At 45.5% G+C, this 12,101-nt stretch overlaps 1 protein-coding gene across 4 annotated transcripts in view; it reads left to right on the top strand.

Annotated features, from left to right (window-relative positions):
* gata2a (GATA binding protein 2a) overlaps positions 1-11,556 on the top strand; it is a 14,309-nt gene extending 2,753 nt beyond the window's left edge. Inside the window, exons 1-6 of one of the 4 annotated variants that reach the window (XM_030375153.1) lie at positions 1,635-2,048; positions 2,230-2,683; positions 3,690-4,247; positions 6,556-6,713; positions 9,102-9,227; positions 10,161-11,556. In XM_030375153.1, the coding sequence (XP_030231013.1) occupies positions 2,455-2,683; positions 3,690-4,247; positions 6,556-6,713; positions 9,102-9,227; positions 10,161-10,463 (1,374 nt within the window). In that variant the 5' untranslated portion in view covers positions 1,635-2,048; positions 2,230-2,454 and the 3' untranslated portion in view covers positions 10,464-11,556. Of the gene's footprint in view, positions 1-1,634; positions 2,049-2,229; positions 2,684-3,221; positions 3,584-3,689; positions 4,248-6,555; positions 6,714-9,101; positions 9,228-10,160 lie in introns of those variants that run through there. The other 3 variants (XM_030375156.1, XM_030375155.1, XM_030375157.1) reach the window with 3 other exon arrangements.
* Positions 11,557-12,101: the final 545 nt, after the last annotated feature.

The raw sequence follows: 12,101 nt of genomic DNA, 5'->3' as shown, positions 1-12,101 counted from the left end.
ACACACACACACACACACACACACACACACACACACACACACACACACACACACACACACACACACACACACACACACACACACACACAGTCAGGTCTGGAAACGTGAATCAGCCTTATACAGGGATGGCATATTTTTCACTTGTGTCTTCCATTCCATCCATTGGCAACAGATCAGTGAAAGGTTTGCAGTAGTTCAGTAGTTGGCAGTGTGCATCGTTATGCTGAAAATGTACTTGGCCTACGTTGAACCTCAAAAATAATATAGGCCTAACCCTTGTAACAAAATATTATTGATTATTACATATTAATAATAGATCAAATACCACCATAATCATTAAATGAGGTGGAGGAATCCCGGGTTTTCAGTTACATTCCAGGTACACTCAACATCCCACCATCCCACATCATAGGAACAGAATCCCATATGATGCAGTTTGTGGATTTTTGGAGCTGATGACCTCATCAAGTCACAGCCCCTGGTGACAATAACCAAGAACGAGAAAAACGTACAAGTAATTTGTATTGTCTTTTTTTATTTTCATATTATGACTGGGCACATTAAGAAACGTTACGACGTTGTAAAGGCATGCCCACTTTCCAAGGGCCTGCGCCGTAAGGTTCCGCCGCGTCAGAATGGCGGCAGGCCGGGGCTGCGACCTCCCACCAATTATGGCCCGTCAATCAAAAACAAGTCGGCTCACCCACACAAAAGTGTTGCGAACTCTGATAGAATATAGTCATCAACTACAGTAAGACGAGAATTAATTATAACGAGTAGAAAGATATAGCAGGCTGGAGTACAGTAGAACTATTCAATACAATGAATATAATACGACGCAATGTTCATGTATGGCCTTGAATAGGCCTACTCCCTCTGCCACGCTAATTTAATCACAATAAAGGACGAGACCGTCAGCCATAGTCGAACAATTAGACTTAGGTGGTCTGTAAAGACCGTCTCGGTGTCCGTGTCTCGGTGTCACCCCAGAGACAGCATGTCTGTGGTGGGTTTTCAACTCGTCTGTCTGAGGGCCTGAAGATAGACGCTCTAATATGGCCCAGCCTTAATGGCCCCCTATGGGTCTCTGTGGGTGAGCCCTTACACCCACATATATCTATCACCAAGGGAGAAAAGGTTCACCATTGGTATGTAAACTACGTTTGATTGCTCTATCCCTGAGACAAAACGTTTGTTTTTACAAGTGGAATGCAATGGTGGAAATTAAAGGCAATTACACGCTTACAACAAAAGCCTACAATTTCAGGGTTATAAATCGACCGCTCCTCTGTTTGTTCGAGAGGGGCCGAAAACAAACATTATTTGCATAACAGCAGCATGTGAAAACCCACACTCGCAATTACTGTTTTATTATGCAGAGAGTAAATTAAAATGTCCAGGTTTGTAAGATGTTCAAAATCAGACACAAAATCGTAGCTACTTGGCTGTAGTCCAGTGGTTTTGAAATTACACGGATGTATATATTCGTTTTAGGGACCCTCTTGCAGGTGAGGGTAATTTCAAAGTGATACATTGCGTAAGATGGGCCCAGGCCCGTGTGAAACGTCCCTTTGGGTTGTCTGCCGCTCTTTAGTAACGGCTGGTAAAAAAAAGGAGGAAATTATCTCGGCCAATTGCGGCGTCAGTGGGAGCTGCGTGAGAGAAATCAACTGCTGATTGATAAATCTTTTAGTTTTTTGGTACATGGAATTACTGTTTCAAATGGAAATGAGAAGAGAGTGGGGATGCACGGACCAATTGAGACGGAGCTGGCCTGTGATTGGCTTCGGGAGGTCACGGTTGGACTGCGGCCCCGCCCCGTCTCGCTTAATATGAGAATCTAGTGGCGCCAGACGCATCAGTGTATCCTTATACCACATGTCATTAAAGCACCGCGCGGATCAGGAGGTTTACGTCCGACTCGTATTGGTCTGTCAGCTGATCGCAGTGGTTAATCGCAATTTCAACAGGTATCCGGAGGAAAAACACACTTTCATGGACTATAGCCTCTGATCGGAATGCACGTCACATCGAGGGTATAGTAAAATGTACGCGTCTTTATGAGTTCTTTAATGCGCTTTCTCGTGTTGTTGTGGTTGTAACGAGTATGCGGGGTCGTCGGCAAATTTAATAAAAAATAAATTCGATCATATTTCGCATGCTATCAGAAACGTGCATCGTCTATGCATTTCCTACAGTTTTTAAAGGACTTTTTTCTTGTCATTGCAGGTGTTGAAAAAGGTGAAGACTGGGGATTCAACATCCATCGTAAAAAAAACATCAGACCTGCTCGCTCCTCAGCGACCGAGCTCGGGAACTATCCACGTTTAATATCAAACCGCCTTTAAAAAAAAAACGTTTTTTGGCTTTTCTTACGTGGAGGTGTATAACGCTCGCCAGCCGACACACATCTGAAGCAGAGAAGAGAAGAGCACAGAGACCGCAGAGTTCACCATGGAAGTCGCAGCGGCCGACCAGTCTCGGTGGATGGCGCACCATCACGCCGTCCTGAATGGCCAGCACCCGGACGCTCATCACCACAGCCTGGGTCACAACTACATGGAGCCCATGGCCCCCCTTCTGCCCCAGGACGAGGTGGACATGTTTCTCAACCATTTGGACTCGCAGGGGAATCCTTACTACACCAACTCCCGGGCGAGGGTGACATACAGCCAGGCACACGGTAGGATGCCGCCTTATTTCCCCTGGATTTCTCTTTAAGATTATTATGTGTTAATTCATATATTTATATTCGAAATTTACCCCAATAATACGATAATTTTAAGAACCATTTTATAACAATGATAGTTATGTATCCGATTATTTAGGCATTTGAGGTTGCGCGTGTGTGTGTGTTTTTACAGAAGACTGAAAATCGTAAATTAAACACCAGTTCACAATAAACCCTACTGATTTTACACTTGATAAAGATGCATGGTAGGCTGAAACAGCATAGATGATTACGGCAACGCAAATGAATCCAGAAATTCCTGACGGTGAAGAGGAAAGGGAAGTGTGTCATGTAACCCTGTTGGTCGGGGCAGGGGTCCGGGAGAGGGGGGAGAGAGAGAGAGAGAGAGAGAGAGAGAGAGAGAGAGAGAGAGAGAGAGAGAGAGAGAGAGAGAGAGAGAGAGAGAGAGAGAGAGAGAGAGAGAGAGAGAGACAGACAGAGGGACAGAGACAGAGAGAGAGAGAGAGAGAGAGAGAGAGAGAGAGAGAGAGAGAGAGAGAGAGAGAGAGAGAGAGAGAGAGAGAGAGAGAGAGAGAGAGAGAGAGAGGCACTTCCCGGATATAAAATAAAACCCGCAAATGTCCTAATAACATCTTTAGTCCGAAGGCAGCCGCTTGTGCAGTGTGTGGTCATAACACCTATAGTTTTGGTTCTGGTAACTTCTGAGCTGACTGGTCCGAGTCAGGCACCACACGGTAGAAATGGGGTGGTCCCGTTCCGTTGTTAGAAATAATGTTTGAATATGAGGCTTAATGTGTTAGAAGAGCTCTCGTTTTAAAACCATCGCAGCGTTATAGGAGTCTGAAACATAGATCTCAATGTCGTACTTGACCAGCTGGGATTATCCAACAGGTGAGCAGTATGAAGGCCTTGTTTGTTTAATTGATTGTGGAGAGCAATAGATTTCACTGTATCGATGACTTCAAACTAAAATGTTTTTGTCTGTACCGCTTTTCAGCTCGTTTAACTGGGAACCAGGTCTGCCGGCCACACCTCATCCACAGCCCGGGCATCCCCTGGCTAGACCACGGCAAGGCTGCCCTGTCTGCAGCCCACCACCACAACGCATGGGCGGTCAGCCACTTCAGCAAACCAGCGCTGCATCCCGCCAGCTCCGGCTACCCCTGCAACAGTAGCGCCAACACCACCCCCGCGTCCCACTCCAGCCCACACCTCTACAGTTTCCCCCCAACACCACCCAAAGACGTGTCCCCGGACCCCGGGCCCACCTCCCCAACCTCCACCTCGACGAGAATGGACGAGAAAGATTCGATCAAGTATCAGATGCCGCTGTCGGACGGCATGAAAATGGAGAACTGTAGTCCTCTCCGGAGCAGCCTGGCCTCGATGAATGCTCAGACCCCGGCCACCCACCACCCCATCCCGACCTACCCGAGCTATCCCCTCCACACGCCGCACGAGTACAGCGGGAGCCTGTTCCACCCCGGCAGCCTCCTCGGCGGCTCGTCCTCCAGCTTTACTCCCAAGTGTAAAAGCAAAGCCAGGTCGTGCTCAGGTGAGTCCCACAACCTCTCGAATTAAGTGTTGATCACGCAGAAGCAACTGTTGGATAAGAAGAAAACTCGGGGGTTAAAATGGATGCTCTACATTTAGTTGATGGGTTTTATCGAAACATTGGTTGTGTTGTGTGTGAGTGTGTGAGGCCTCAGCACATTGGCTGCAGCCCGTTAGGGTTTTTAGAAATTTGGGATTTTCCAGACCCGTCCGGGCCCAACTTCTCTGTCGGCCCTGTCGATTTCTTCTCTTAAACACTCTCACCGAAAAGACAAAGTGAAAGTGGTCCTCGTTTGAACAAATACAATTCAAGTTAACCTTTATCATGATTAAATACAACGTTTTTTCATCATAAATATAAAAGGTCTACTTCCATTCTCGAGGAAATATAGTTTTTACTTGGAAACAATGAACACAATTAATACAAAGACCCATTACATTGAACTAATAGGCCTTTACGCCTGCATTGAAAGAGATCACGGTGTGTGTTCACTATTATTATTATTATTATTTGTATGACTGTGGCCTTCACCCACAATCAAGGTAAAGTTGGCTAGTCACGACGCCCTGGCTGCTGCCATATCCTGTATACCTTCAAGTGAACAAATCACGACCTCCCCCGCCCAGCCCCCCCCCCCCCCCCCCCCCCCCCCAAGTAGTCCTATAACAAAGCTCGTCGGGACGCGCCGTCACAGGCGACAGAGCCCTGCTGTTTGTGTTCTTAGGCATGGTGCTCTGAGACGGCTCGGAATGAACTTCCGCACAGAGCTCTTCTTAAGGGATAATAGGCGGCTAATACTCATTTACATCAGTCTGATTTCTCAAGGTTGCATCATGTTGGCAATGTGTTTCAGGGGACAAAGCTTTTTGTTATATTCTATTAAATTACTTACTTAGTACCTTATAATATACTTTGAGTTATTTTATTATAGCCGTCATTATTAGACTTAATTAATAAACTCATATCGGCAGAAACTGAGCTAACTAAATTGCTTTTTAGGATTGTTTGTCATTGCAATTGAGTTGTGCAATACCAAAAACCTTTAGCATTTTCAAAATAAAAGCAGATCTGTGCGATAGTAAAGCCATTGTAACAGAGTTATTCTGTGACATTTAAAAGCAGCCCAGGTTCTACGCCAGGAGAGCTTACATCGCCGCCACACCACACTGAAATGGTTATTATCTATCTGATGATCAATACTACTGACATATGATGGACAGAATAACTTTGCAACCAAAAGCTAGTGTTGTATGAACCTCTTTTGGCACATCATCTTGCTGGTTCTTTTATCCCTGAGACAGTCTCCTTTCAACACCCTTACCCACCAAAACCTGTTTATTCACTCATCTCTGCCCATCTTACTCAACTCCTCTGGCTAACATACAGGATTCATTAACGGTGCATATTTAACATTCCCCGTGTTAATGATGTGGACCTGCAGATCCCTGTAAAGGCCAAAGCCCAGATCAGGCCAACACTGCGCTCACTTCAAAAGGAGCCAAGCTATTGTTCAAGCTATTGTTCCGGGACAAATTTCATTGTAGAGTTTAGGGTGGGACTGTGGGTGTCGCTGACATTATAATAGAAATAATGAGGTGATGCTCTAGGGAGAGAGCGAATACATGAGTTAGCCTATATGAGGTTGGTGTTGTAACAGGTTTGCTGAACGGTCAAACCTGCTTAGAGTAGAAACACAAGAGGAATGGCCAGTCATTTTAAACTGGTCTAAGGCTTTTGCAAATGGTGTATGGCATGGTCTTTTTCCATGACCGCTATGTACGGTCAAATCTGACCTCATCCCTACCAAGAGGAGCGATCACTATCGTCGTGGCATTATTAAGAGTGTATCTCCATATATACAGGAACGAGTGGCGCGCAACATTTTAATCCGTGACCGCAACACTGTCAGGCACATTCAACACCAGCAGAACACACTTATGTTTCCTCTCACAGTGCCCACTAAGCTGTTGAATAATAGAGGACTAATTTGATGGTCGCCTTCTTCATCTCGTCGGACACCTCTGGACATGTTCTGGCTGTTTTCTGGCCTGTCAAGCTGTGGCTCAGGTTACAGAGCGGTGTCTGTGTCTACGACTGGCCCAGCTGTAACCAGGCAGTGTAAATGTGCGCCTGTTGCAAGCTCTTTTTATATGGAAGGGGCTGTTGCACAGGCGGTGGCTGTGTGCGATATGGTGGTCCGATTGTTTTCTGATGATGGTGAGGCTTTGTTGATTCCATCAGACGTGCTGCTTCGGATGGAAGTGAATTTTTTAATTATATAAATGTCCCTTTGTCTTCTTCCCACCTGAATTCTATGCAGAGGGTCGTGAGTGCGTCAACTGTGGTGCCACCTCCACCCCCCTTTGGCGACGAGATGGTACGGGCCACTACCTATGCAACGCCTGCGGACTGTACCACAAGATGAACGGCCAGAACCGACCACTCATCAAGCCCAAACGCAGACTGGTGAGTCCCATCTCTCTCTCTCTCTCTCTCTCTCTCTCTCTCTCTCTCTCTCTCTCTCTCTCTCTCTCTCTCTCTCTCTCTCTCTCTCTCTCTCTCCATACAATAACCACACTGGAACAAGGCACCAAGCTACAAGCACAAAGCCAATGCTGGCAGCACAATACCAGGAAAGTTATATTTTCCCTACGATCTTCCTGGAATTGTTCGCTCCTCTCACCCCCCAATGATCCCCCTGCGCAGCCGGCTACAATACTGCTACTATAGACTCCTATAATACTACTACTGTCATTGTTCTCGCTATCATTATTGCTCCTAGGTCTGATACTGTTACTGATACCAATGCCCATGCTGCTTTAGTTAACACCAAGCTGGGGGAAATGAAAAGCTGCATTGACACCCAAAACGGTCCTCCATGATAACAGGGTGATGTCAGCGAAGCTATTTTATAATTCACATATGTTGCTTTGGACATGGGGTCAGATATCATCAAGGAGTTCGAAAATAATTATTTAATTAAATAATACAAGATATCGCTTACAAAATTTATATATTTATATGGAATCCGTCTAAAGCCCCAATGTGATTTTATTTAATTATGAGTAATATTGCATAACATTTGAAGATTATCCATAAGTAAAAGGATTAAGATAATTATTTTGCATTTTACCCTAAATGTCTGTTAAAGCTATCAATTTGGGCAACCAAGTAGCCTATACTTCCCTTTTAACCGATTTGTATAGATTGGGGGAAATCTGGAAAAAACGGACAATTGCGATTCAGTTTACTTATTGTAATTACAAATGCCTCTCATCCATTTTTGTGCTTGAAACGATAGGCAATATAGGCCTACTACATATTTATTTCCGACATGACATTTAGACTTTAGGTCAACAGGCGTATATCCAGTCCTCACTTTTATCTTTACCTGGAGACTTTCAACGAAACACGAGCCTTTGTTAAAGTGGGTAATTAAATTAAATTGAATAAATCATTCGATTTTTGGGGGGGAATGTGGCAGTCCTAGTCGGCCTCATATAGTCACGTCCAGGTCGTTCATCATGAAAAGTCCATTTCATGTTGCACGGGTCTGTGGCCGGAGTGTGTAGTTCAAGTGTTGTGAGAGTTTTGTTCAAAGTCCATCCAGTTGTTTCCTATCCGGATATCTGCCCAGGCCCGATAAGGAAACCAGGCTCCTGGGTGTTTCCGCCCTCAACAACCCTGCTGCATGTTCTCTGGGGCCGGCGGGCCAGACTCTTACTGTAAACCGAGGATCATAACACTGTAGATGCCGCTGTGTGTGCGGAGGGACCGCGAGGGGCGGGGGTGGGGGGCTACAGGGATTGGAAAGTAAATGGATTAATGTTCTCTTGTTTGTCACGCTTCGTGGGCAGCGGCAAGCAAAATCTCCGTGGAATGTAGCCTTGCATAATAATAATAATAATAGTAATAATAATAATAATAATAATAATAATAATAATAATAACGTGTGTTGTGTTATTTTTTTTTAATGCTACACCTGCAATTAATTAAAAGAAAGACTGGATGCCGCTGTTTGCATAGTAAACAGCCCCCGGGTTATTGTACAGCTAATGTTTCTTATTATGTGTGAAGAATTGATCCGTAATGGACACAAAAGCACATTGCTAGACAGGACACCGTGAGCTTCCTGCCTGCCTGTGCTTAGATCCCAGTGGGAGAAGGGGCCAATTCATTGTGAAATAACATTATAACCTAACCTGTGTTAGTGGAGGCTTCACCGTTATCTAGGATTATATATATATATATATATATATATATATATATATATATATATATATATATATATATATATATATATATATATATATAAAACACCATAGGCCTGGGCCTATAGGCCTAGTAGTAAATGGCTTTCTTTTTGGAGTAAATCTAAATGTTCCCCACTTTGTGACTCAAATTGGACAATTTGATCACGGATGTATAGGTCTGAATCACGATAAAGACTTTGGCGCTCCTAATTCAATATAGCTATTAGTTAGTAAAGGCAATCTCCTTTAGTCGAGGCTGGCTGGGATTTTCTTGGGATTCTTTCATTTGTCAAATTGTCTCCTCACTGAAATATCACGCCTCTACTCAGTCCTATAAATATATATATAGCCCTATTATATATATTATATATATACACATAATTATAGCCTGCTAGGATTCGTCTTCGCCTCTCGCGCGTCGGGGGCGTACAATCTAACTGGACGCATTTGCGCGCCTCTACTTAACGGCTGAACAGTCATGGTGTTTAATATCAGAAATCGTATACGTCTGCTTCAGTGTCCACCTTGACCTCTGCAACATCGAATACCCATGCGATTGCTTTAATAAGCCTATTTATGCATTTCTTCTCCCTCTTTCCAGTCCGCTGCAAGACGTGCGGGCACCTGCTGCGCGAACTGCCAGACCACCACCACCACCCTCTGGAGGCGCAACGGGAACGGGGACCCCGTCTGCAACGCCTGCGGCTTGTACTACAAGCTGCACAACGTAAGTAGGCCTGTCTCCCATCGAAACCGCTAAGCTAACCGCTACTGCCCAACGAACCGGTCAAGTGGGCGGACAGTTTGTATCGATTTAGTAGCAAGGGGGGGGGGGGGGGGGGGGGGGGGGGGAACTGTGCCTATGGATGCAAAACCTGCTCACCCTGTCAGGCAGAACCACCGGTGGCTATTTTCCCTTTTTATTAATCCATCCACCGTCTGAATGGGAGGCGGTACTCCCCCGAGAGGCGGGAGTGTGGGACTGTCATTCAACATAACGGCATCAGTTGCATTGATGTGAATTGGTCTGAGAGTAGCCCTTTCAGCTCCGCGTGGCTTCCGTCGCCATGCATTCATACCCACTCTGATTCCGTTTGTGTTTAAACATGAGACAAAAGCGGCCCTCAGCGCCTGGCCAGGAAATGTCTCCATGTATGGAAATCACCCTCATTAATCGCTTGATGCTCGCTTTGATATAAAAAAAACAGCTATCATTTGCATTTATTGTTTTATTCACTTATTTATTAATTTGTTAGTTGCATTATTTAATAAATATAAAATACAATTTGATTGAATAAAATTATATCAACACACAAATCTGAAATTAATTAATGCATATACTTTAAAAAGTTGAATTTGTATACAATTATATATCCTACAAAAATGCAGTAAAAGCGGTCGAAAATTTAGTCAGCCATTATTTAATTTCCCCAAATTCCCCACCATTCTAATTTGAAAAATGAATATCCCGAGACATCCCAAGATTATCCTTTGGGTACTATAGAAACACATATTTTTAACATGAAAAACATTTGAAGTAATATTGCCTCGATGGTTCATTTTTTAAATTGTACGATTTTTTTCCAACTAACCATTGGAGTTGTAGCTCGAATACGATCCATGACTCATCCTAATCACATGTCCCCCCTCGCCCCCTCAGGTCAACAGACCCCTGACCATGAAGAAGGAGGGCATCCAGACCCGCAACCGCAAGATGTCCAGCAAGTCCAAGCGCGGAAAGCGAATGGGGGACCCCTACGACGACATGTCAAAGTGCATGCACCACGACAAGGGCTCTCCGTACGGAGGTGGGCCGGGCCTGGGCGGCCACATGACCCACATGGGGCACCTGCCCCCCTTCAGCCACTCCGGACACATGCTGCCCACCCCCACCCCCATCCACCCCTCCTTCGGACACCCCCATCACTCAAACCGCTCCCCGGTGTGGGGGGAGCCCCACTGAGAGGCCAGACCCCTCCCTCGGACCCTGAGACCCCGAGTACTGGGCCCGGTTCTTGGACCTGGGACTCCTTCATCACAAAGATATTCTCTAAACACTATTTTCAGAGAATAACCTCCCCCGCCCCCCCCCCCCCACCCCGCAAGCCCCCCCCCCCCCCCCCACACGCTCAACCCACCCCACACACACTCACAGACAAACACACATCTAAAATAATAGTAGGAGATGAACTGATAATTTCATGTACAGCGGTTGAATGGGATCGACTCTCCGACTGCAACTCTGACTGCTTCCCATCTGATGCCGGTTAGAGAAGGACAGAGAGAGAGAGAGAGAGAGAGAGAGAGATAGAGGGCGAGCCGGAGACAGCCAGGACAGCAGGACTCAAAGCAGGACTCTGGTTGAAGAGCCGTAGCATGCTGTGGAGGAGCATGAAGACGGGAGCCACGTGTGTGTGTGTGTGTGTGTGCGTGTGCACGTGTGAGGCAAAGGAGGGCACGAAGACGTCGATGAGCGATCGATTGCTATTATTAATTATTTTTTACTAAGTCACTTTGGTACATGCCTGTCTTTGACCCTGGAGCAGGAGGCAGAGCAGTCTTAACTGAACCCTTCTCTCGTCGCGTCCTGCCCCCCTTCATCTCCTCCGACACTTGGCTGTGGTCCGTTCAGTGGTGCGGTACTGGACACTACTTCAGAAGCAAGCGTATATAAACTTTAATGATGAACAGATCGGTCCGAAGACTACAAGCCCCCAGAACCCCCCTGGGCTCCCCTCACATGCTGGACTGTGCTCCACGACGCTCACCTGTTTTTATTAATGGACTTTTACGGAAGAAAGATGGAAGTAAATAGAATGTTTATAAACGCTTAATTACTATTATTGTTATATTTGATGTTGTAATTATTGCTACGATAATTTATTTTCACTCTTAATGCTTTCATCAAAGACACACAGAAATTGTTTAATTTCAATTTCATGGTTTTTATGTAAAGAGAAAACACTGCCTAGATGAAATGTCCTTGAGCTGTAAGATTTGATCATTTTTCCATCTCACAAAAATAAAGGAAATAAAGTTTAATACTGAACACTGTAGCAGCGTGGTCAGCTTTATCCCTAGTGCACTTTCTCTCATTAAACATTAACACAAACACATGTACACAAACACACACACAAACGCACACACAGACACGCATCCAACCACACACAGATACACGCACACACATGCAGACACAAACACACACACACACACACACACACACACACACACACACAAGCCCGAGAGCATCAGACCATAGGTTTAATGAAGGGTCCCTGATTGTTAAATCCTAAGTGATATCAGATGTATCAAGAGGGAAACTGTGTGATCTCTGAAGCATGCAAATGCTCCAGTTGGGACCACCCCCCCCATCCCTGTGATGCTCAGAGAAGGACCCCCCCCCTCCCTTGGATGCTCAAATAAGGAACCTTTTGTGGAGTTCAGGCCCTTGTGGCCCCAGGCGGCCCGTGCGGCCCCAGACAGAAGGCTCCAACCGAGGGTTGGAGAATGACTCCCGAGTCACACTGACAAACTCACAAACAGCCACTGAAACCCAGTCACCCGTAGAGCACAGTCCTCACTTCCACTCTCACAACAACGT

Source organism: Gadus morhua, chromosome 13 (assembly GCF_902167405.1).
Source record: "Gadus morhua chromosome 13, gadMor3.0, whole genome shotgun sequence".
NCBI classification, from domain to species: domain Eukaryota; kingdom Metazoa; phylum Chordata; class Actinopteri; order Gadiformes; family Gadidae; genus Gadus; species Gadus morhua.
Note: the sequence above shows the minus strand (reverse complement) of the source record. Positions and strands in the feature narration are given on the sequence as shown.